The 25,370-nt window shown below is 52.9% G+C and overlaps 1 protein-coding gene across 3 annotated transcripts; it reads left to right on the forward strand.

Moving 5' to 3' along the window:
* The first annotated feature begins 27 nt into the window (after positions 1–27).
* Positions 28–20,525, forward strand: FLOT2 (flotillin 2). 3 transcript variants are annotated; one of them, XM_054166295.1, is made up of 11 exons: positions 28–122; positions 8,207–8,288; positions 12,888–12,978; positions 17,240–17,363; positions 17,778–17,896; positions 18,324–18,437; positions 18,520–18,639; positions 19,053–19,267; positions 19,457–19,640; positions 19,812–19,961; positions 20,129–20,525. In XM_054166295.1, the coding sequence occupies exons 1-11, from the start codon at positions 74–76 to the stop codon at positions 20,165–20,167; spliced, it is 1,287 nt and encodes a 428-aa protein (XP_054022270.1). In that variant the 5' UTR covers positions 28–73; the 3' UTR covers positions 20,168–20,525. The 3 variants fall into 3 exon arrangements, with proteins under 3 accessions (XP_054022270.1, XP_054022269.1, XP_054022271.1); XM_054166294.1 differs by lacking the exon at positions 12,888–12,978 and adding an exon at positions 10,984–11,074 and having other exon boundaries at positions 37–122; XM_054166296.1 differs by lacking the exons at positions 28–122; positions 12,888–12,978 and having other exon boundaries at positions 8,204–8,288.
* The last annotated feature ends 4,845 nt before the right edge of the window (positions 20,526–25,370 follow it).

Genomic DNA, 25,370 nt, shown 5'->3' on the forward strand with positions numbered 1-25,370 from the left:
GACTGCTCGGCGCGAGGGGTTGTGGGAACGAGGCGGTGTCGGTGGCGGTTGTGGGGCGGGGGCTCTGGGCACCATGGGGAACTGCCACACGGTGGGGCCCAACGAGGCGCTGGTGGTGTCAGGTACGGCACGAGCCTCGCAGGGGCTTGTAGGGAGCCTGGGGATCACGTCACGGGGGATGAGGGCTCGGGGAGCTTGGGGGGGGGGGAGCCTTCATGGCTGCAGAGAAGCCTGAGTGAATCCTGTCAGGGGGAGACCCTGAAGGAGTTACTGGGGTGTCTCTGCAGTAGGGTCTAGGAGGAGGCCCTGGTGGGCATTGGTGGGTCCTGGATGTGAAGGAACTCCCAGGGGCAGTCGTGAGGGCACCCTGGGGGAATTACAGTGGTGTCTGTATAATGAGGTCTGCTTGGAGCAAGCCCCAGGGGGAGCTGAGGAAGTCCTGTCTGTGAGAGAGCTCTCAGGGCTCTGAGGGATCACTGTCGTGGGATCTGCTGCTGGATGGAGAGTGTCGCTGTGCTGAGGAGGCATGGGACACAGACCCTGCGATTGGAAGGTGGGGCTGGGTGGCCCTCTAGGGGATGTGTCTCTTACAGAGGGGTTCTGGGATACTCGGGAGGGTCCCTCCCTATGGGGAGACCCTGGGAGGTGGGGGGGAATGTGGGGGCCATCCCTGGGAGGGAGTGTGGGATCTGAGGGGTGTGTTTGGGGATGCCTGCTGCAGGGTGCCCTGTGATTTGGGGAAGTTCTTCCAAAGGAGCACTAGGATGGGGGGAAGCCCTTCCTTGAGGCGGCACTGAGGGGGTCCCTGTCATGGGGTGACCTTGCAACATTGTTTGAGGGGTGTCCTGCGTGGGTAGGCAGTTGTCTCTGTCAAGTGGATGACCTGGGGTGGGAACAGCTGCCTGCTCCCTGGGGCTCTGGGATGGGATCCCTGCAGCTAACAGCTGTGGGCCAGGTCGGTGTGCCAGTGGCACGCTCCGGTGCTGCTGCTTTCAGGTGATGTCAGGCAGTGGCACTGTCAAGGCTGTTTGGCTCTGGTTCACTGCCAACAGCCCTAGGCTTAGAATACCAAGAAGCAATCCTGTTCCTGAGGGGACAAGTTGGGGAAGGGGAGCTGGGCGTAAGTAACAGGATGTGGCAGAGACGGCAGCTCAGGACAGGGCACCATAGGCCTGTCCCTGGAGTGTCCTTATCTGTCATGTCCTGCTGCTGCTTCATTAACTAGTACCTGCCTTACCAGTGGTGCTGACACTGGGTGCAGTTAATGCCCACCAAAGTTTTCTTTTCAGGTGAGCTGGTTGCTTTTGGGTTAAATAAACCAGCAGTGAAATCCCCTGTAGCTGATTCAACCTGTAGCTGCTCCAAGATTCTGCTGAAGCTCCAGGCTGCACTTTGGCACAGACCAGGCTGCATGCAGACAGACCGTAATTACCAGCAAGTGATGTAACAACTTGCCGTAAGGGCTGGATACTCTGCTTGTGTGACAGGCTGGGGCCACATACAAGGTAATAGGTGCAGGTGTTTGTTGTTTCACGTGCCTTCAATCACCTTACATCCTTTCAGTAAGCACTGGGCTAGTTTGGTGGCACTGTGATGCTCAGACCTAAATTCACCTGGAAGAGAATGTCAAGGCTGTGGTGCGATCGCAGCTCTGCCCTGCAAGTAAAACTACGTTGTTACAGTTTTGGAACCAAAGCCTCCAGTGGGCCTCAGGCTTGTTTATGGCTGGTCTGTTATCAGTTCATCTCTCTGGGGTCATAGACCTATTACAGGAACCACTGAGGAGACGCCAGAAGCATGCTGCAATTTTGGAAACAAACCCATGTGCTCTGGCTGCAGCTTCTAAGGAGGTGCAAACCACACCCAGCAGCTGCCTGGAGCAGCAGTATTCCTTGCAGTTTTCCTGGCCTTCTGCATATCTCTGCAGTTGTCAGATGGGATCTAGAGCTGATGCTGTGTTCCCCTCTCTCAAAATCAGTGTCAGCTGGTGAAATGCCGTGTCCAGGCAGGAGGAATCGGGAAGCTATGCTTCAGGTCTGCCAGGATGCCCTTCAGCCTTAAATGCTTAATTTCTCTTCTGTTCAGCCCATGGCTTGCAGAATGAGCCAGCAGGAATTTGTGGTATCTGCTTGCAGTTCCAAGCTTTACACTTTCCCACAGCTGGAAGCAGCAAGCCAAGGACACTCCTTGATGTACAGCTGTGTTCTGGAGTGCAAATCATGCCAGGCCCTGTGAGTCAGAGTTGGATTTGGTGTTGCCACCAGATGTGGCTTTTCTCTGCTGATGCCCAACGTGGTCTGCAAACACTCCTGAGAGGGTCATGTCTGCTGAAAGCACCCTCTGTGAGCTTCAGGGACAGCCCAAGAGGTTATGGGAACGCTGCAGAGCTCCACTCTGCTGATGTGCAGAGTGAATGCCAGGGCATTAGAGGGAGGTGGCAGCTAACTACCAACTGTTGTAGATCCAGGAACTTGAACCATATCTCTTCAGGAAGAAGCAGAGAAGATCTTGGGAGCCAGCATTTGTTTGTGTGATACTGGTTTGAATCTGGGGAGAGAGGGTGAAGGGAAGAATAAACCAACAGCAAACAATATGAAAAGCAGGCTTTTGGCTTGCAGTCATGCTATGGTTGGGTGAAACACTTCCCTTTGTGGGAAGGCTCCTCCAAATTAGGAAGCCACCCCTGCCTTGGGGGGTTGTTCTGAGAAGTGGTGTTCCTTCTTTTCGCTTTCTTGTGAGACACTTGGGTTCCTTCAGTGCTCAAGGAGCAGCTAGCCGTGCCTTGGGAACCTCTGTGTGTGCAGGAGCTTTGTAGCCTTATCTGGGAAGCTCCTTCCCAAGCATGGGTCAGTGTTCTCACTGGCATCCTTCCCCTATTGAGCAACACCTATCTCCTTCTCAGAAACTGCATTCAGTTGGCCAACCTGTCTGTGAAATGTAGAGCCTAGGTGTTGTAAGAAGACAAAGTCCTACAGAGGTGGTGATGGTCCTTCTGGAGTGTGGGATTAACTTTGCTGGAGAGTAGTGGTGCTGGGAGCTTCTTGGTGAAGTTGGGTACAAGCTCTTGGTGAAGTTGGGTACAAGCTCTGAGGAGGCTTTGCCAGGTCCCTGACCCATCACAGAGTCCTCCCCAAGTGCATCTGGAGTTGCTAAGGTCTTCAGGGAGACACACAAAGTACCTGTTGGTCCTGATATCCCAATGTTCCCAACAGCTGAATAAGTTGTCTTGGATGTGATGCAGGTTTTGGGTTACAGCCTGGTTGAGTGCAGCTTGCACAGCTGAGGATTGAGGATTGGCTAGTTTTGAAGTACAAGGCTGGGATCCTTCTGCAGTCTCATTATGAAGAGAATGATTTCTAACAGCTGCATTTGTCTTGGGGTTCCTGTAAGCTAATTGTGTTGCCTGCATCTCCACAGCTGGAGCTTTTCCTTCTGGCTGTTGAGGGCTGCCGGCTGGCAGCACACAGCAGTGGCCCAGAGGAGTTTCAAGATGAGCACTTGGAGATAGGTGACAGGGGAAGGTTTGGCACATCCCACTGTGTTTCTGGGTCAGAGCAAACTGCTGTTTTAACAAAAGTTCACTGTGTGAAAAGGAGAAAAAAAATGTTAGAGGAGTTGCAGCCCAATCAACCTGTCCGTGTTTTTAGGAGAATATGGAAACAAATCCATCATTTGGAAATGTCTGGAAGAAAACAACTGCACCTGTTAGCTGAGTGTGAACTGTGCCCAGCTGATCTGGCCTCCCTCTCTGGTGGGGGTGAAGGGAAGTGGCAGAATTACATATTTTGCCTTTACTAAGGCTTGTTAGAGTCATCAGATTTCTCTGAAGTCCAGCCCACCTTCTCAGGCTTCACTCTCTGGGGCTCCTTGGTCTCTGTCAAAATAAAAGAAGAGCTGGCAGTTAATTCCAATTTGGTGTAAACATTTCCTGCTGCACCCCAGCAGCCAGGGATAGTTAACCCTTCTGGAGCTGCTCTAAGCTCTCCTCTCCTGCATCCTTTTTAATTTCTGCAGAGCAACTGCTCATCTGTTCTAATGGTGTTTCTCTACATTTTGAGAGCCTAAAATAAAAGCTTCTTGAGGCTCCATAAACCCTTCCTGCAAAAGGCCTACAGTGCAAAGAGGAACTGGATTCTCAGATGCTATAAATTTAACGTGAAACTGCCTGGAGAACCATTGCCAGGGAACTTGACAGTGGCTCACTGTTCAACTGAAAGGATTTATCAAGTAAGTTTCTTTTCCTGGTTCAGATAATGGAACCAAGAATGTGCTTATTGAATTTGCAGACAGTACTGAGCTGGGAATGGATTCGAGAGCTTTGAAGAGCCAGCTTAGAATCAAAACAAGCTTGACAGATTGACAAATGGTCTGAAAGAAATATGATGCAATTCAGTAAGGAGAAATGCAGAGAGCTCCACTTAAGTGAGAAGAGTCAATTGCATGAAAATAGAATGGGAGGAGATGGTCCAGGTTGTGTCCTTGGTGAGCAGCAAGAGCCGAAGACCTGAAGCTCATGGTGGGGCTGGTTCCAGCAGGGTCATTCCTCCACTTCCTGTTACAGGTCAGTGTGAGCTGGCTCACTGCAGGTGCAGTTCTTCAGTCCTAGAAGCAACGTGACTTTGTGGGAAGGAGTGGGCAGCCTCACCTGGGTTTCAGGTGAAGTTTTGCCCTTGTCTGCACTCATGCCTTTGGAGTCAGAGTTCAGAACTGTTCCCCAGGGTTGAGCCTGAGGTATTGACCTCTAGTACCAGGCAAGCTGTGCAGAACACTTCTAGCAGCACTGATTGTTATCTCCCAGGTTCAGTGAGTGTTTCTGCAGGGTTAGGAGCTTCCTTTTGGCTAGCCAAAATTTTTTTGCAGCAGTTGGTTTCATGCTGCTTGTGATGCTTGGTGGTTGCTGTCCAAAGTGCAGCACTGCAGCCTGTCTCAAATCTGTAGCATGAGGCTGACAGCTACTCACCACTTGCACAAAAGTTATGCAGCTCCTCTGTGGTGTTACCCTCTTGGGGTAGTTCTTCAGCTTTTTGCTGGTGGGTAGGGCTCAAGGTTTCCCTTGTTAAGTGCTTGGTAAATCTCTAGGACTTGCAAAGTTACTGTTCAGAAAGCATAGCAGGAGAAAGAGGTGGACAGAGTAGCCTCAGGACTTTCCTTTTGGGTTCCAAGGGGAGTTCTGGGGTGGTATCTCTGGAGTTCTGTTGTGTAACTTCACTGCAGTTTGTCTTTGGATTTCTGTTTACAGGAAGAGTTAAACTAAATGTGTGGTTTTAAACTTGCTCTGTGACATTGATAGCACAAACCAAGTCATTTTGGTGTAGATCACATCCAAAACAAGCTAGCCAGCATAATCTGCTTTCATCTTCTGTGGTGACCATCAGAGGATTTTGTGGATTCAGCTCAGAGCCCTGCATCATTTTAAATTAGTTTTTATTAAGCTCATGCCATTTCTGCATGTGGACAAAGCCTAATTTATATGCACAGTGGGGCCTATGAACCAGACACTGATTTTAGTCTAGACCCTGTTCTGTGACATTATTTTCTTTATATATGCCATTGCCTTTTCCTCTCCTCTCCATTATGTCTTTTGTCAGTAACTGGTTTCAATTACCACTTCCTTCCTTGTCTTTCTGCAGTCACTTGTGAGCACCCCATGACATTTCCCAGCACAGAGCTGTTTCTCAAACAAACTCAGCTTGTGTCTGACTGCACCAAGCTGTTTATTTCCAGAGTGGGTGGTGGGCCCTCCTAGGTGGGGAGAGGGCAGCACCAGATCTCCCTGAAGCAAGGCAAGAAGATGGCAGTGCTGTGCAGGTGAAGGCAGCAGTGTCAGCTCTGCTCTTGTCTTCAACCCACAACAGTCTGTGCAGGGATATCCTTATCAGGTTATTGCAGCAGGCTGTTTACCATGACCTGATTTCTGAAGGCTCAGCACTTCCTGCCACAACACACACCTCCACTTACCTTGGGAGAGCAAACAACACCCAGCTTCTTCATGACCTCAGATAGTCCCAGCTTTCATGTTTCTAGCCCTGTGTCCTCCTATCTGTTGGGGCCTCTGCTCTTCCTTGTGTGCCATCCATCAGGGCAGCAGCTTCCTGCGTCAGCTGAGAGCTCCATTTATCTACGAACTCCCAAACGATTAATCTCACTTCATTAAAAAAACCCAACCCCAGAATAGATGACGTGCTCTGGCTCTGGGAACACTTGCTTGAATGTGGGACCCCCTTGTTTGGGAAGAGGCCAAGCTGGATGGAAGCTTCCTGGCTATGAATCCTCCATTTGTGGCTCGCCTGGCCCCTACACTGCCCCGGAAGAGGCAGGGAGCATGTTTGTGGAAGCGACGGCCAAGCGGCTGTGAGACCCGGGCTGCTGGAACAGTGGGTGTATTATAGCTGGAAAAGGCAACTTCCCTGCCAAATCTCATTGTGCAAGAGGGTTTATTCTTCAGTCTTGCAAAGATTTTGCTTTGTTGGTTCCTTTTTCACTTGTTCTCTGAGACTTGAGAAAGAGGCTTCTGGGCTGCAATGGAAAATGAGCCCTCAGCTCATCTGACTTGTGTTACCAGGACAGAGCTTTGCTGCTCTCAGACGTCCAGCTTGCATGAAAGCAACCAGCTGGCACCCTGCTCCTCTTTAATGTGCTAGTTTGCCACTTTTTTCTTGTGCTTTGAACACTTCCTGACATAATCTAGCTTAGTCAACTGTGCTGTGTAGCACTGGGAAGCAAACATGAGGCTTGCTGTGGGTGTGATACTTACTAAGGTGCTTCCTTGCACTGCCTGCTGAAGAACCATCTGTGTGGAGAAGCATGGTATTGGTGGGGTTAGGTGTGGAGTTTTCTCAGGATGATATTATGAAACAATTACCAGAGGTTTGGTAAAGACCACTCAGATCCTGTGAAATAAAATACCTTTCCATGTGGAGCTGCTTTTCCCAGCTGCCAGGAACACCTCCCTTCCTGTTCTTGGAAAACAAAGGCCTAGCAAAAAAGCTGAGCTAACCATGCTGATGTCCTCCAAGAAATGTTAAAAGGTGGTGTGATTTGGTGTCTTGCAGGCTATTGTATCAGCAGCTCTTGTAACTCCTTGCCTGGCTGAAATCACATCCCAACTATGGGAAGAAACTATCCAGAAGCTGTCCCAGAGGTGACAGAATGTTCCTCTAAGCTGTGGAGCACAGGCTACCTGAGAAAGCATCTAAATCCATCTCCCATTTGTGTTTATCTCCTGCTGAAATCAGAGGGTGAAGAACTGTGGGCCAGTCTGCTGGTTTAGCAACCATTGCATGGGAGCCTGTGAAGCAGGTGATATCTTCAGCTGATAGCAGGAAGTGGAAGATGGGGAGGACAGAGGCCTCTCCTGTGGTTCAGAGGGCCCTGCCAGCGCTCTGGCCTGGATGTGTGCTACATTTTTGACCCATTACAGCTCACTTGCTAAGCACTCTCTTAGAAAGAGCTTCTTCTGTGGCTGCCCTTCACAGTTCTCCCCTTCCCCTGCCTAGTGGAATGTGCCCACAGCACCACAGCCATGCTCTTCTCCCTGCTCTTCCTCTGCCCTGCCTCTCTCTTGCCTTCACAGATACAGCCTGCAGGGCTGAAACTGTCTCTGGCACTTGCCTTGCTGAGGCCCTCGGGCACTGTGTAATGAGCATGATTCTGAATAACAGGAGGGAGGAACTGCTGGCATGATCTGCCTGAGACCAGGGGCCAGGCCAGGGAGCTGCAGAGCTCTTCCATTGCCAGGCATGAAACCAAGGGCTGGGCACTGGCAGGGTGCTCTCTGAAAAGGCAGAAGGTGTTTTACTGTTTGAGTCGTAGAAGTGGAAGTTCAGACAGCATCTTCTCACTCTACAACTCCCTGATAGGAAATTGGAGTGAGGTAAGGGTTGGTCTCTTCTCTCAAGTAACAAGTGACAGGATGAGAGGAAACAATCTCAAGTTGTGGCAGGGGAAGTTTAGTTTGGACATTAAGAAAGAAAGTCTTCCCTGAAAAGGTTGTCAAGCTCTGGCCCAGGCTGTCCAGGGCAGTGGAGTCCCCATTGCTGAAGAGATTTAAAACCCATGTAGATGTGGTGTTGAGGGACGTGGTCTAGTGCTGGGTTAATGGTTGGACTTGAAGATCCTAAAGGTCTCTTGGATCCAAAACAATTCTTTGGTTCCAAAATCCTATGTGTGGTCCCCGACCCCATCTCTGTTTTCTGCTGTGATGCAGGTGGCTGCTGTGGTTCAGATGTAAAGCAGTACGTGTATGGAGGCTGGGCCTGGGCTTGGTGGTGCATTACTGACACACAAAGGTAAGGAGACCCTCCATTACTGATGTTTTGGAGTAGGAGTTAGGCAAAATTATCCCAGTGGGGCTGTCAGCAGTATCTTTAGGAATGTGGGATTGAGCATTGCATATGTAACCATGGATGAGTGTTGGCCCAGGCCCAGCTCCTGGTCCCTGCATAGCAGGCTCTGTGTGTGCAGCACAGCAGCTGGAAGGAGCAGTGTGTGCCCTGTGTAGTGCCTTGAAGCCTGGGGAGTGTAGGGTCACTCACAACCACACAGCTTCTGGCCATCTTCTGCTTTGAGTGATGGGGGCTGATGATGTCCAGGGCCCTGCAGGAGGTAATGCCATCATTTCAGGCTTGCCTGGCAGGAAATACTGTGCAGAATACAGTCACAGGACAGGGGAGTTGTGTGCTGACTGTGTGGGGACAGCTGGGTATCACAGTGCAAAAGGCAAAAAAAAAAAGAGAAATCCCTTGATTTCAGCTGAAGGACTTTAGAAGTGGCCACCCTGTCCTCTCCTCAAACCCAAAGCAATCAGATTTATTTTGGTTTTGGTTGTTTTTTATTTACACAAACCCTGCCAAGCTGAGAGAGGGCTGTAGGCTGCCTGGTCAGTGTTTTTCTTCCTCTGCTGAAGAAGGCAAAAGCCCTGCTCTCCTCTTCCACTGCCTTTGCAGCACTCCACAGCTACGAGGCTCTCACAGAGGTGCTGGGCATTAGGATGGGACTGGCTCATCCATGAGTGCACAAGAGGAGCTGAGTTCAGCCCAATCCTCACCCAATCACAAGCATGCTTGTGGCATGCGGTGGGGCACTCCCCAGGTCTCTCTAAAGATACTCTGACTGCTGTCACCTTGGGAGCAGACTGTGTTCCTGTTCAGAACCATGGGGTTTTCTTTCTCTTCCCTTTCCTCAGTCGTGGATTTGGCTTGTTGCTTCTTACCCTGCTGGTCTCTGAATGAACGTGCTGTGATGGTGCTGCTGTCCTGCTAATGTAGCTGTTTGTCTTTCGGATCTCTGGGAATGCTCCTCTCTCCTGACACCTCCCTCATGCTCACTAATGCAAGGTTCCTCCAGCTGTGTGAAAAAAAAAAGGAAAGAAAAAGAAAGAAATAGGGGAAAAGGATGAAGACAGGACTTTTGGGTTTTTGCACTGAGTGATGGCCAGAGGTTGTAGTTAACCCTTACTGCCTTATCTTGGACCTCTTTTCCCTGCTCATGTGTTGCCACCAGCACACAAAGTGAGCACGCTGCTGCCCTCACTCTGCCGGTGACACACTGCCATAGCTATTCTTCACCTGGGTGTCAGGCAGCTTCCAAGGAGTCCTGCCTGCTGCTGGCAACTTACTGACATCAGCTCTCTGGTCCTCTCCCAGGTGGCTGGCACTCAGGATTGCTACAAAAGCCTTCTGTGGAGCTCTGGCTGCATGAAGAGGGCTCAGCTAACACCCACGGCTTTAACCCAGGCTCTCCAGCAGTGCTTGTGGAGGGGGGAAGGGATGGAAGCTTGTGGGCTCCATGCTTAAGAACTGCCTTTGATCCAGACAAGCTTCACTCCCAGATTTTTATGAAGCATCTCACTGGGAGAGCTGTTGATTTGAACAGGTGGTTCCTGCTCCTCCTCTTGTGTGAGAAGCCCAGAGAACAGCTCGAGACCTTGACCTGCCCTGTGGAGGAGAGAACAGATGTAGTCAGGAGGCTGACTTATTAAGTTAAGGACTCACCCAGGGCTAAGAGCTGTTTGCCAGGAATGAGCTGTCCTATGATAGAGGTCTGTGCATTATTTAGCAATGGAGACTCCTGACAGGAATGCCAGCACCCAAACTAATCTTTTACTTTAAAATCAACCCCCCTGATTCGTGCCATGGGATAGGGGGCTTAATTCTCCTCTTGAGATCAGAGCCTTTCCCAAATACCATAAGCTGTGCCACAGATGGAGCCTGCTTCATTAACATGAAGAGTGAGGCAGATTTCCTCCTCTGAAATTAGGACATCTTTTCTGGAACTGCCAGTGCTGAGAGCAGGAGAGACAGGAGCAATTGTGTTGCTGTCAGCGGCATCCCGCCAGGTAGCACTAACCTGGGAACAAAAGGAACAGTTAGAGCTGGCAGGCTGCTGGGCTTTTATCCACATGCAACCTTGAGAACTGGGAAAAAATAAGGGGGGGGGAAAAAATCCTGTCCCTGTTTGAGGGTCAGAATTAAAAGTGGTGAGAGAGGCAGTGTGGTCTCACATGTCTCTGAGGGAACCAAATGGTGTTATTCAGCTTCTCAGGACAGCTCTTGGAAGCACCTTCTCTCATCAATGCCTTAGCCAGGAGTAGGGAGCCAGGTCCCTGGCAATTTAATTTTTCTGTCCCCTCTTGAATGTTGTCACAGAAGCATCTCATTTATTACAAAAAGGGAAATTTTACATGTGAAGATTACTCCAACAGGGAATTCCAGCTGACTCCAGGATGGCAGTCCAGGTGGGATACACGGTTTGGTTTCATCTGTGGGGACTTACAGGCCTCCAGCCTCTTTATCTTCACTAACAGGAGCAGATGGATGACCAGGGAAGCTGCTCAGGCCCTGCATTATGGGCAGTGGGAGAAAGGCAAATGGAACAGGGAAAAGCTGAAACCTGAAAGTCTTGTCTGTCCTTTGCAATGAGTGTCTAACTCTCTGGTAACTGCTTTGTGTGTTTGCTGTCCTGCCCTTATTCCTCGCTACTCAGACTGTCTTTGGAGGTTATGACCATCCTCTGTCGCTGTGAGAATATTGAGACGTCGGAGGGGGTCCCACTGTACGTAACAGGGGTTGCACAGGTAATAATCCACCAGCTTCCTAACACTGTGTCTGACTGTTTATCCCTCTGTTTTGAGCAGCAGCAACAGCAGCAGCAGCAGCAGGAGAACATTAAAACTAATGGTTTTCTAATGGGACAATTGAAATTTCAATCCCCTCCTCTCCTTCCCCTTCTCCGGCGCTTGCCCTGGGGTGCACTCCGCAGTTTGTAGGTAATGCAGACAGGTGTGTGCTTGGCAAATCCAAATTCAGCATTGCTGTACTGGCTCCTCTGATAAATTTGCTCCAACTGTAACCCTTTCCTCAACAGCACTGTTGTTTGGTGGAGAGCAGAAGGGCAGCTGCTTTTATGTGGAGCCCCAAGCAGGGCAGATGGGGTTCAGTCTGGGATTTGGGGTGGGTGGGAAGGCAGGTTTTGTGTCATTTCAAAAGGAAACCTGTACAGCTGTGGGGAAACTGCAACTGCATTTGGCTCTGCAGTTTTGGATTTGGGTTTCCCTTCAGTCCTTCTTCCTCCTCATAGAGACAGTGCCCATTTTGGATGTTGTCACATTCAAAAGCACAGCATAGAGACCGTGGATGAGTTGCAGTGCGCAGGACTAGTGTTTACACTGTGAGCAGTTATGAACTGGTGTATCAGTAATTACCAACCATCCCTGTGACTTGCCAGCTAAGAAGCAGCACAGTATTGAAATTAAATTCCAAGTATAGATTAGGTCTCCAGAAGACTAAAGTCCTGCACTAGCTGATTAAAGCTTTGAACACATATGGCAGAAAATGCCTTCCACATCCTGGACAGTGGGATCAGTTCTAGCAGCTCCTAGTTTGCGTGCCAGTTTAATTAGGACAGTGGCCAAGGCAGGCATGAACTTGCAGAGATATGTTTTGACCCTTCCAGCCAGTCCTGGAGCTATTCCACATGCATGCCACAGCCCAGCACAGCCCCTTTGTGGTTCAGATGTTTGACCTAATGTTCACTGACACAAACTCTCCTGCCCTGTGGCAACCTGTCCTGACTCCCAACGCCTTCCTGGCTTGTTGTGGCTGACATAAAAGAGCCAGGCTTTACTTCCTGAAGCAGAACCCACCACAGACAGGTGTATCTCTTGTTTTACCAAATCATGATTGCTAGGTCTGACCAAAGTACCTTCAGCCTACCTTGGACAACAAAGACAGCCCTGGAGCTGCAGGATCTGTTCCTGGGTGCCTGATACTATGCAGGCATAGCCCTTAAGAGCTAGAGACTCACTTCTAGCAGCCTTTGAGTCACAGGACCCAAAGGAAAAATAGAGGGAGAGGTGAACCAGATCAGGAGGTAGGTCTGTGTTAATGATGGGCAAAGTCAGGACTACTTCTTGCAGCATCAGTACCAGGTTTTGCCAACTTGTGGGGGTGGCAGCACAGGGCAGGTGGGAGCATCCCAGGTCCATGCTGTGCTTTTAAACTGGTGACAGCAGCCAGCAAGAGCACTCCCTGCCTCAGCACTGGGTAGTGCAGCACAGCCAGCTTCTGACAGAGGGCCTTTTGGGGTCCCAAAGCTGCCAGCTTCTGGCCACCTCACTAGCCCAGCAGAAGGGAAAGGGTCATGATATCATTTCCAGTCCGGCTCCCAGCCTTTCTCCACTGATAAATTGCCTTTAAGTGTTGCCTGAAAATCCACTTCTCGGCCAAAGTGTCTGTCTCCAGTCACAGATGAAGTCCCTCGGCTGTGTTCCGTGCCTGTCTTGCATTACCTGTGATGAGTCCCCCAGGCAGCCCGGGGCAGGAGGTGCAAAGGGAAGAGCTGAGTTTGTCTTACCTGGAAACGTGCAAATATTTTGCGTTTTTTGGCAGGATTTCCCTAGAGATAATGACGTTACAGCCCAGGTGTGAGGACGTAGAGACGGCGGAGGGGGTAGCTTTAACTGTCACAGGTGTGGCACAGGTACAGTAACTCCAAAACATCATTTCAGGAATGCATGTCTCTGACTTACATCTGGTGTTCCCCCCCTTAAGAGGTTGCTGTTGTCCAGGAACAGAAGCCAACTGCTCTGAGATAAATTCTTGCGCAAACACATGCTGTGCTCCTTGGTTGACACTGCAGCATGCCCCATGTCATGAAGGGGGTTGTGACCTCTCCTCTCCAAAATCATTCCTCTTTTCCTGGTGTCTCATTTGTCCATGTGGCAAATGAGGGGGTGTGGGGTTGACTTGCTCGGTCTGTGAAACGCTGTTGTGTTGTGAGCTGTGTGGGACCCTGTGGGACTGAGCCACTCACTCCTGAGATGGTACCAAGCATGATGTTGCTGTGGATTGTTATCATCAGCATGTGGACCTCGTAATTCTTCATGGTGAGTTAAAGTTTAAAGAAGGAACTTAGTCCCTCCAGGCACTAATATTTATGTGTAAAATTTCTATCTTGAATTTAATTTCAATTCACTCAAAGCCTTCTTCATACATGAAAAATGTCTCTTGCTGATTGTGACTTCAACACCTGCATTTCTTAGACTCTGCTGCCCTGATACAGTTTGCCCTTGTGACCAGGTCTGGCCCTGGGGAGGATGCTGGGAAGAAAATGTTAGTGGCTTTCAACAGAATTTGGTTCCTTGACTAGGCAGCTGAATGCTTTGATTGAAAATTACTCCTGACAGCACGTTCTCAAACCAAGACAGTGGTTCTCAGTGCACTCAAGGCTGTGATCACCATGTGTCCAAGGCGTGTCCAGGTCTGTTGTTGCAGGAGAGGTGACTGCCATGCTCCCTGCAGTGAGTGGTGGAGACAAGGGGAGCTGCTGAGTGATGCAAACAAAATCCCACACGCGTCAGAAGGCTCCCCCAGGGAAGAGCACTGTAGCTGCTGCAGCCCTTTTAAGACCAAGTGCTTGACAGATGTCATCCAGTGCGTTCCAGAGCAACAGATTCCTCCCTGGATTCATTGGCTTGCTCTGAACTGGCCTTGCAGAGGAGCTGTGTGCTGGGTCTGTGCGTAAGTGAGGACAGGAGCTCAGCCAGAAGCGGTTTCTGGGCTGTTGCACATGGTGGAAGGGCTGGGCACAGTGGTGCCTCACCAGCAGATAATCCACTGCCCTGCTGCTGTTGGGAAGCAGGGCTATGGGCAAGAGCACCAGCACAGGAAACAGCTTCCTGGGCTCATCCTGGCTCTCATGGTGTGAACCAGCATCCTCATTTTCAGCTTTTCAGCTCTTGCATCCATTTATCTGCTAATGTGTCACATAACCACAGTGGTCTTTGTGTGGTTGGCAGAATGCACACACCCATGTCTCCCCACACACACATCTCATAAATCCATAAACTTTTCCTTTGGAAAAGGTATTTTTTGTGAAGCCAGTGTTCCCTTTTTACCCTGGTTTTGAGACAACCTTCCCTTGCCTGCAGAATGGGCTGGTGTGTGGTGGCAGAAGCCTGGATCACCAAGATGCTTTGATTTAAAAATGAAGCTCCCAGTTCATCTCATTCATGTTATCCTCTCTTCTCACTGTTCCTGGTTTGTTTGTTTTTTCTCACTGTCCATTAATTTAAAAGATTCAGGATTGTGAGAAGTGAGGAATTGCCATGCAGAAAGCAGGCATGAGGCAATTGGTGACATGAGTGGCCAGGGTTACCTGCAGAACTTTTGAGGCAAACATTTTACTTTTAAGGGCTTATGCAAAGGGGGAAAAAAAAAAGAAAAAACCCAAAGAAATTATGATTAGAGAAACACCTTTTAAAATGTTTGCTCTAGACCAGAAGTGTTTGAGGTGCATAAGGATAAGGTATTTATTTCTGAAGAGGATTTTAATGAGTAATCGCCAGTAGCCTCCTTCCTCTGCTGGCTGAGTGCTTGGGGTGCTGCTGCCCTGGGCCATGCTGGGCTTTGTATGCTTGCCTACAAGTTTACTGAGCCTCAAGCTAATTGAATTGTCCTTGCTCACCCCTTGTTTGGATTGCAGCTGGCTGGAGCTGGGTGCAGCACTATTGATGCCCCAGATGGGATGGTTTTGTGTTGACTCTCTGAATTCCTGCCAGCTGAACTCTCTTTCTCATGCTGATGACATTTGAAGAAGCACCAAGCATGGCAGTGCCCTGTGAAACCCTGGGAAGCAGCTGAGTGCAAATTGCCCTGGTTTGTTCTGTGCAGCCTTGGCTTTGCAGGCTGACACCCACAGTCGGGGAACAGCCAGGCTCCTTCGGGCTGCCTGGGGCTTACTTGCACAGGCTGACTGCCTTTAGTCACACAGGCTGAATCCTTCCTTGCTCTTGTTAAGTATCCCAGGATCTCTTAATGAACATCCCACTTCATGCTCTGTCCTCTTCGTGGCTCCCAAAGGGTGGGAGTTGTTTAAGGAAGTGGAATTGCTGGCAGATGCACACCACAAACAGTGCTGCTGAGTCTAATTTGGTTTAGTATTTGCAAAAGCCTCTCATTTGCTGTGAGATGAGCCTTGTGCAGGGCCCACACTCCCAGGTGAAGCTCCAGAGGCAGCTCTCTCAACTCCCCCTTGTGTAGAAAGTGCACACTGCTGGCCCAGGGTGCAGAGGCAAGAAGCCACAGTGGCCTGGCTGTGTAAGGAGCCCAGAGAAATCAGAAGAGAATTGCCATGCTTGCCCGAGGTTCAGCTTGACATTTTGACTGGGGGACCCAGCCTGAGAAGTAAAGGTAGAAACTTGGCTCAGCCCAGGTTGGTGTTTCTTCACATGAGCAGAGGTGGGGTTGTGGCAGCTGAGTCTTGCTCAGCTCACCACATCCAGTCCCTTTAGAAGGCAGTGACTGGTCCCAGTTGTCCTTCTGACAGTACTGAGATGAGGCTGTGGGATTATTTTGGACTCAGGCTATCAGACCAAGCTTTCTCAAGGAATAGGTCTGTTGCTTGTGCCATCACTTTGACCCTGAAAAGCAGTTTTGTAGTGTCAGGATGTCTGTAGGCTGAGAGCCCATCAAGAGTGTGAATTGGGACCCTCGGAGGGCCCCTGGGCAGCACCTGAAGCTTTGACAGTCTCTGAGCTATGATCATGCTGGCATCACAGCCAGGTCCAGCCAGGGCCCTTGGGGCAGGGTGCAGGGTACCACCAGCAGCACCTCATGGCACAGGAGTCACTGCCCAGCCCAGCTGTCTCCATGAGAGGGTGCTGTGGGACCTGCTCAGCACTAGTGTGTGGCTGGTATGACCCTGCTGCCTTCTCTGGTGCTGTAAAACGGAGGTCCATGTGTCCAGGCTTTGCTGGAGCTCTCAGACTGTACCCAGTCACCAGGAGCTGTCATTCTGGTGGGTTGTAGCTCCTCATATCTGGGTCCTATAGAGACCTCCATGAGCACACATCTCCACTGTCTAATGTACCCCATTATGGATTTTTAACCCATTTTGCCTTTAAAAAACAGCCCCATGACCAGCAGGACCATCTTAAGGCCCTGGCTTCTCTGGATATGGGGATGCTTTAACACCTGGCCCTGGCTGTGGGAGGTGAAAGTGGCATGGGGGTAGCTGTGTCCCACCTGTGGGGATTGTTTACCAGACTGACTGTGTGGAGCAGGACAGCTGGGTCCTATTTGCAGCACGTTGGGGTCACCACAAAGGGTGGCTGGGAGCTCCCAGCCACAAGCAGGACAAACCATTGTGGCATGGCCATCTCATCTGTCCCAGTGAATGGAACCCCTGTTCTCAAGCTGCAGCTTGGGCATTTCAGACCCTTCCTTGTTTTCTGCCTTTCCCATATAAGAAAAAATAATTCCAGTGAAGGAGGAGGAAGAGACAGGTAACAAAAGGGCTTCTTGGCCAGGGGTAGTAATAAAAAGCCCTCTCTCCTCCTAGGTCTGATGTCGGTGGAGTGGCTGAACTGCTAGTTCAGGGCTCTTTGATTGTTCTCATCAGGTAGCATACGTAGGGCCAGGGTCTGTCTCCACATCATCCAGTGGCTGCAGTAGTGGCATTGATGGCTGCAGGGAGGACTTGGAGAGGTGTCTGCCCTGGATGCTGGCCTGGCTCTGTGCCTGCAGGGCTCTCCCCAGCAGCAGTGAGCAGGGGCTCAGTGTCAGGTCTGGTGGCCTGGCTCAGTGTGGTGACAGCTCAGTATGGTCCTTGGAAGCATCGGTAGCACAGGAAACTGGCAGCCTGATGGTGGTACTGCTGCTTCTGCTGCTGCTGCTGTTGAGTACCTGTCCCTCTTTGGACAGGCACCTTCAGCCCCTTTGGCTTTGTCTCCTGTCTCCAGGTGAAGATAATGACTGAGAAGGAGCTCCTGGCTGTGGCCTGTGAACAGTTCTTGGGGAAGAACGTGCAGGATGTGAAGAACGTGGTCCTTCAGACTCTGGAGGGGCACCTGCGCTCCATCCTAGGTGCGGAGGGGCTCATGCTCTTGGAGGCATCTTGAGTAGCTTTCTCCCTTCTCTGCTGACAGGTCCCAGCAGTGTTGCTGCCATTGTGGCAGCCACAACAGTTCCTTCCTCTGCTGACTGCAGAGGTGGTATCTTAGATTGTTCCTCCCATACAGCAGTTTCTGCTGTGTTGCTGGGTGTTGAGATAAGTGAGTTTTCAGGGCCTGCAGTAAGAGATGTCTGAGTCCCCATGGGTTACAGGTGTGGTGGTTGTGGGACTGGGATGATCTGCACTGCAGGGTCTGGGCAGAGGATTTTGCCCTCATGCCCAGACCTGAAGAGTTCAAGGACAATAAGGATGTTGTAGAGCTTAGACTCACACCATTGTGTGTTATCTGTCCCAAATAAAGCACTTTGCCCTCCTCCCCTCTGCAGGTACCCTGACAGTGGAGCAGATCTACCAGGACAGGGACCAGTTTGCCAAGCTGGTGCGGGAGGTGGCAGCCCCCGATGTGGGTCGCATGGGTATCGAGATCCTGAGCTTCACCATCAAGGTACACCCAGGTGTAGGGCACTGTGCCGTGGGGCACCCGGCAGCTCTGTAGGAGCATCACAGCAGAGCTTGCCTGGCCCTGGCTCCTCTACTGCAGCTGCTGGGAGGCTACGGCTGACAGCCTGCCCCAGCCCCCCGGGGAGTTGCCATGACAGCCGCCGCAGCATGTCCTGTCTCCAGGCAGCTGGCGCGGAGCTGCCTCTGCACACGGGGCTGTGGAGAGCTCGCTGCTGGCCCCGCTCTCGGGAGCTGACGGGAAGATGTCGGCAGGGCCCAGCTCTCCCTGCCTCAGCTGGTTCTGTTAGGCAGCAGGCTAGCATGGCTGACCCTGACCTTGCCGCACAAGTGGTGTCTCTGAGCTTCAGTGGGAAGGGAGTAAGATGGAGTCACTGGTTTGAAGTGGTTTTGACCTCTCTTCCCCTCTCCAGGATGTCTATGACAAAGTGGATTACCTGAGCTCCCTGGGGAAGACTCAGACTGCAGCTGTCCGAAGGGATGCAGACATCGGTGTGGCAGAAGCCGAGCGAGATGCTGGCATTCGGGTGAGTCTGGAGAGGTGCTGGGCTTCCCGGCTTTGCTCCAGCTCTACACCCTGCAGCTCTGCTCTCTCTTCCTTCTCTGCAGGAGGCGGAGTGCAAGAGAGAAATGTTGAATGTCAAGTTCATGGCAGATACCAAAATAGCAGAGTCCAGACGGGCTTTTGAACTGCAGAAAGCTGCCTTCACTGAAGAGGTCAACATTAAGGTGAGAGGTACCTGAGAGCCCAGCCCTGTTCCCTGGCTTGGTTTATTTTGGTGTTGGTAGCTCAGGGACTCGCCAGCTTCCTCCTTCTGCGTGTTAATAAAGCTGGAAGTGGAGAACCCAGGTTTCTGTGTCACAGTATGAGCATGCTGCAGCAGATTCCTCCCGTTTGCAACAGTTATTTGGAATTAGGAAGAGAGGAAAGGGTGGGGAGCTTGGAGCTGGTTGGATTCAAGTGCTGTGGGAAGAGCACACAGGGAAGGACAAAAAGTACAACGTGGACAACTGTGGTGTCACCCTTGGGTAAAGGTTTGTAAGTTGGAGCCATGGCTGGTTTCAGGGCTTGCCAAGGGTCTGTATACCTGCACACAGGACATCCTGGCCAAGACCCCTCTTCTTGTCTCTCCTGTGTGCAGACTGCTGAGGCCCAGCTGGCCTACGAGCTGCAGAGCGCCCGTGAGCAGCAGAAGATCCGCCAGGAGGAAATTGAAATCGAGGTGGTGCAGCGCAGGAAACAGATTGATGTGGAGGAGAAAGAGGTCCTGCGGATGGAGAAGGAGCTGATAGCCACCGTGAAGCGGCCGGCCGAGGCCGAAGCCTACCGCATGCAGCAGATCGCCGAGGGCGAGAAGTGAGTGAGCCCTGAGCCCCGCTGTGTGCTGGGCTGGGCTGAGCTGGGAGCAGAGTGCAGCACGTGCCGTGCTGAGACCCAGCTCCTGGACTCTCTGCAGGGTAGGCACGGGGCTGACAGAGGGAGGGAAGCAGAGCTGAGTGCACTGCGGGGACCTGCGTTGCTGCAGGGCTGGGTTTCCCGTTCCAGGGTGAAGCAAGTCCTCCTTGCTCAAGCAGAGGCAGAAAAGATCCGCAAGATCGGAGAAGCAGAGGCGTTTGTGATTGAGGCCATTGGCATGGCGGAGGCTGAGGGGATGAAGCTGAAAGCTGAAGCTCTCCAGCAGTATGGAGAAGCTGCCAAGCTGGCTCTAGTGTTGGATGCGCTGCCTGAGGTGAGAAGCAGCTTTTCCCTGCTCTGGGCAAGTGGTGAGGAGTTCCCAGGCTGGGCCGGGTCTCCTGGGGTTACAGCAGGTCCCTGTGTGGTGTGTGAGGGACCTTGCCTGGCAGCTTGGTGAGCAGTTCCTTTGCACTTCTCATCTCACCTTCCTTCCCTGCTTCTCCAGATTGCTGCCAAAGTGGCTGCTCCCCTCTCCAAAGTGGATGAGATCGTTATTCTCAGTGGGGAGAGCAGCAGTACAACAGCTGAGGTGAACCGTCTGCTGGCAGAGATCCCTGCCTCCGTGCGTGCCATCACTGGTGTGGATCTCACAAAGGTGAGCTAGGCACAAGCAGGTAACAATTCCTGTAGCTCTTAGGGCACAGGGGCTTAATGAAACCTTTCAGCCTCCTAGGGAACCTCTCCTTCTCCAGCCCTGCCCAGCTGCAGAGCACAGGCAGCTCCCTGCCTCCTTTTAACAGCTTCTCTCCTCCCCTCCTACAGATCCCCCTGCTCCAGAAAGCCACCGGGGCCCAAGCATGAGGCTGGCCAACCCAAAGCTAGTGAAGATCACTCCCTGTTATGCACTCAGACATCAACTGCCTTCAACACGTGGGAATTCCTTTTATATCAGAGACAACTGAAGTTTCATTTTTAAGCTCTGGTGCCTTATTTTGTAGGGCCAGAAAGGTGCATGTCCAGTCAGCTGCTCTTTTTTTTTTCCTTTCTTGCAAAGGGTGGGAGGGGATTTATTTTGTAATTAAGTGTATATTGGGTCAGGGTTTGCATCTGATCCCCAGTTAAGACTGGCAGCTGCCTGGTGTTGCAATCCTGGTGCCTTGCTGTTCTCTGTCCTCGGGTGGGTGCCCAGAGCAGGAGCTCAGCAGGATGGGGAGCATGGAGTGTGTAGGAAGAGAACAGCCAGGACCCACCTTCCTTGGGCTCCCTGCCCTCCTGCTGCCACCCTCCTGGCACTGCCTAAGTCCTGCCTCTGCCCACAAGACGTTTCTGTGGCTGGCTTTCCTCATCCCAGTTTCTTGCCCACAGAGCCCCTGCAGTGTTCACAGTCCTGCCCAAACTGGGCTTCCCTGAGGTGGCAGTCACCTCCCTTGGGTGACAATCATGCACTGCCAGTGGGTGCTTCCCACTCCTGTGCTTCATTCACTTGGGGAAGTTTCCACCCAAGGTCTGGAGTCAGGGAGAGCTCAGGGGAGGCTGTTAATGGAGGGAGCCAACTCAGTCTTGGTCTGAGCCAGGCCTGATGAGGTCCCACCACCAAGAAAGCCAAAGTAGCACTGTGCCAAAGCCACTCCATCTTCTGAGAAGGAGGCTGCTGTTCCCGAGTGCCCTGCTGCCCACAAGTACCAAAGCCATGGGTCAGAGGGACCAGGTAGGGTGCTGTGGCTGAGACAGGCTCCACACCCAGGGCCTGTATAACTGTCTGGGGACCATTACTCTTGGGACTGGTGCCATGGCCCTCAGTGCTGACCAGGGAATACCCCAGCGGGCAGTGCAGAAGCCCCTACCTCACTCTGTCCCCCTTGTGGCCAGTGGTTTTGCTGCCCTTAGTGACAATGTGAAAGAGGTTGTCCCCTACTTGTGTCCTGTACTCCCTACAGGTGCCACCAGGTCCCTGCACTGGCATGTGCCCCTTCCCTACTCCTGTGCTCAGTGTGGCTGCAGCACCCAAACCCACATACAAAGTCAGCCTGGGGCTGCTGAGGGGTGGTGACCTGTTCAGGCACTGGGGGTTGGTGAGGGTTCCTCCAATGGCTCCTTCAACCACAGCTTGGTGCCACCCCTGCCATTACAGGGAAGCAGAGATCCAGGTCCCCCTCCTGGTAGTGCCCCCAGTACTGGCCAGTCCCTTTGCCAGGAGTGTCCTGCTCTGGGATGGATGGGTGCTATGGGGCTGCTGGCACCCCATGCCCCCCTTCCCTGCAGCCAGGGCGGGGAGGAACAGCTTTATCAGCCCCCAGCTTGTGCTCAGGCCGTGGGGCCACCGGCACAGATCTGGCTCTTGCTGGTGGGTGTGCCGGGCAAGGTCCTATCTGCATGTGCATGCCTGTGTGCCCCGGCCCTGCTGCTGTCCCCACTGCTGTGTGATAATAAAGCCTTGTCACCTCCCACCTGGCCTCTTGTCTTGTGCCTCCTGCATCCACCTCCTCTGCTGCAGCAAGTGCCAGAGCTGGTGCTTGACCAGCCGTGGCATGGGCTGGCTGGAGGCTGCTGGCCCCTCAGTGGGCAGGTGCTCCCAGTGGGATGGGGCAACAAGGGGTGCATGGCAATGAGGTCCTGGTTCACACTGCTCCTGCAGAATTCCCAGCAACTTGTGGCCTCCCCAAGGTCACCATGTCCCTGTGAGCTCCTTGCACCATCCCTGGGCTACTCCTGGCTGGCCCTGGATGCAGGGAGAGCCTTGTCCTGCCTTGTCCTGCTCCCAGTACAGGTGAGTAGGGAGCCAGGAGACACCAGGGGTGGCAGGTGAGATCCAGCTGCATCACCTATGTTAACCCAGGGAGCTGTTGACTGTAAGGACATCCCAACCAGTGGCACTCCAGGCTTTGCAGCATGACTGATGTGGGCCAAAGGCTCTGTCCCAGCAGCTGGGCTGGAGACAGCAGGTCATGCTACTGTCCTTTCCCCCCTGCTCTGCTGCTGGTTGTGTCCCTGCCCTGCCACTGGACGCCCACACCAGCCCTGTGATGGGGTACACAGGGTGGCACTGGAGGTACCTGTCCTTATGGTCAGTCTTCAGTGGGGCTCATGTGGGGAGCCTCACTGCTCTGCTCTCCCCAGGGCAAAGCTGATTCCCTTGCGTTCTCAAGACCCTTTGTATCCCCCCTGGGCAGGACAAAGTCCCCTGTCCCATATGCCCTACAGCAGGCCCTGCAGATACAGCTTGGCAGCCCCCAGAACCTCCTTATGTGTGGCCAGATACTGCCCTGGAGCAGCACAGCTGCCCAGAGGGCTGCAGCACACAGGGGTCCCCTGTGGCACCTCCTGCACTCCCCATGACAAGCTAGGGAACACTCAGGCCACCCCCTTTTCCACAAGGGGTGCAAGGCCACAGTCCACACCCTTGGGCGCTGTAGGTGCCCAGCAGGCAGCGAGGCTGGGATGGGGACAATCCCATGGGGTCCATCTGGGGCTGGCAGGGCATCTCTTTGCAACACTTTACTTATTTCCCTGCTTTAGATGCAGTGGTGCCTGTGACACAGTTTGGGAACCACTGCAGGCTCTCATAAGACAACTCTGGGTCACAGAAGGGGCCAAAGGCAGGAGGTGATGGTCCCTTGCAGCCCCCAAGTCCTGGAACCCGAATGACTGGGCACAGGCTGGTGCCAGGGCTTGACCCTGTGCCACATCTTGACCGGATCTGGCCAGACTGAGGGGAGTGTGGGTGATGCTGCCCCTGTTCTTGTTCCCCAGAGGTGACTGAGCCTTGGGACACCTCACATGGCAGAGCAGGATCCCTAATAGCTGGACACTGCTGCTTATCAAGGTCCCCATGCAGATGGTCCTGGCAGGGGATTATCACCTCTGTGCAGGCGGCTTCCAGGAACATTGTCCTGGCACAAACAACAGGGCACGATGGCAGGGATCACTGCAGGCTGTGACCCTGTGGGGACAGACATGGCTGGGGGACACATATGACCAGGGTCATGCAGAGGCTGGTGACACAGCCAGGGCCTGCAGCCATTTGGGGACACAGTGGCCGGGGACAAGCTCCATGAGGTGACATGTCCCTCCTGGGGGCACTCATCACCACTGGGGCCTGTCCTTAGGGGACATTCAGCTGGAGGATCCATCCTTTCAGGGGACACATCCCAATGGAAGGGGCACATGCAGTCAGGGGAGACTTGGTCCCTGCAGGCTGAGTGGCACATCTCCTTTGGGGGGAACACACTGCTAGAGGACACATTTCTAGGGGACATGTCCCTCAGGAGACCATATATGGCCAGGGGACCATATGCATGTACCTCATCTAGGTGTGCCTGTGCAGGCTGAACTCCTGCATTCATGTTCCCACCACCCCAGGTCTCATCCCCACGTGTCTGCTGTCCTGCCATGTCCAAAGCTCTGGTCCAGCAACTAAAAAACAGTTTGCAATGGGTAGCTTCCATTTTGGGGTCTCATCACCTAAGGGGAGGAACCACCCTGGTGACCACAGGGGTCAAAGCAAGAGGATGGAGGGGGGTGGTTGTGGGAACCTCCTGTGCCCAAGTGCCCCATGGGCTAGCTCGGGGCGGGGGAAGCTGCTTGGGGCTGTGCCCTGCCTGGGAAGGAAGGGGTTAAGGGGCCTGGTCCAGCTGTGCAGTGCAGATGTGAGATATGCAGATGAGGCAGAGCAGGTTTTATAAGGCGGGTGCAGAGCCAGCACCCCGCAAAGCCCCAGTGCCACCCACATAGGTAGGTGCCACCTGCTGGGGAGCTGCTGGCCTGCCAGGGGCATTATAGGCAAGAAATATGGGGTAGGGAGAATGTTGGGTTCACAGGACTGTTGGAACCTTCTGTCCTGGTCTAAGGTGGTGGGACTGGGGGGGAGATAAGGAGAGGTTAGAGGGGTGCTGAAGTGGGGAGGCTATTAGAAGCCTTCATCCCACTCTGGGCCAGTGGAACTGAGGGGACAAAAATGGGGTAGGGGGTACTGAGGTAAGAGGGCTACTGGGAGCCACTATCCTACTCTGTGGTGGTGGGACCTGGGCGACAAGGTGGGAGTAAGGGGCATATTGGGGTGGGAAATCTATCAAGAGCCTCTGTCCTCCTCCACTATGCTGGGATTGGGGGGCATGAGAGGGGTGCTGGTGTGGGGAGGTCTTCAGAAACCTTCATCCTGCTCTGGGGTGGAGGGAGCGAAGAGGCCGGGATGGGTTAAGTGGGATGGTGGAGTGAGGAGGGGACAGCCCTGCTTCTGTGCTCCCTAACTGTCCTCTCCCCTCAGGCAGGTGCTGCTCTCCGGTCATCCGCTGCCCCGGGCAGGATATCATCATATACTGTAAGTTGGCTATGAGACACTACAGTATAGATGATGTACTCCCCGGGAGGCACCCCCACCGCCCGGAGCCACCGCCGCCTGGGACCACAGCCTGCGCACGGAGGGGCTGGGGGACACACGGGGAGGGGGGGGGGGGATGGGGCAGCTGGGGGGTCACAGGGCACCCCAAGATGGGGGAAAAGCAGCTGCAGCCAGAGACCCACGGCCGGCGGGGAAACCGTTACCATTACTGAGTTTAGTAATGGTAACGGTTCTGCTGACGGCTGGGCACGCAGCAAGGCATGGCACGGTATGGCACAGCATGGCACAGCATGGCAAGGCACAGCATGGACATGGTAATGGAGCCCAGGCATTGGGCACAGGTCAATAAAAGAGGTCAAGGCACCATGGCTCCATCTCTTCTTCCTCACTGCGTCACGAGAGGGCTCTGGCCCATGGTGGGGCTAGGTCACTGGGTGTACCAGGGGGCTCAGGGGGTGCACTGGGGTGCAGGGTGGGGCAGAGAACATTGGAGTGTAGAGGAGCTTCAGGGTGCAGGCAGGGCAGGGGTGCAAGAGGCACTGGAGTGCTTGGAGTGTATTGCAGGGGGCACTGGGGAGAACGGGGAGGCACCAGGGTATGTTGTGGAGGGAACTGGGGAGACTTAGGGAGCATTGGAGTGTACCGCAAGGGGCACTGAGGAGAACTGGGTTGTATTGCAGGGGGACCGCTGGAATGCACAGGGTTGCACTGCAGAAAACTTGGAGC

Source organism: Dryobates pubescens, chromosome 13 (genome assembly GCF_014839835.1).
Source record: "Dryobates pubescens isolate bDryPub1 chromosome 13, bDryPub1.pri, whole genome shotgun sequence".
Taxonomy (NCBI): domain Eukaryota; kingdom Metazoa; phylum Chordata; class Aves; order Piciformes; family Picidae; genus Dryobates; species Dryobates pubescens.

Excerpts from the sequence above, each read along its gene's own strand:
- FLOT2 (XM_054166295.1), top strand. The coding sequence starts at position 74 with ATGGGGAACTGCCACACGGTGGGGCCCAACGAGGCGCTGGTGGTGTCA. Across the intron at positions 123-8,206 it reads CGAGGCGCTGGTGGTGTCAG|GTGGCTGCTGTGGTTCAGAT; the intron begins GTACGGCACGAG and ends GCTGTGATGCAG. Across the intron at positions 18,438-18,519 it reads AGCGAGATGCTGGCATTCGG|GAGGCGGAGTGCAAGAGAGA; the intron begins GTGAGTCTGGAG and ends CCTTCTCTGCAG.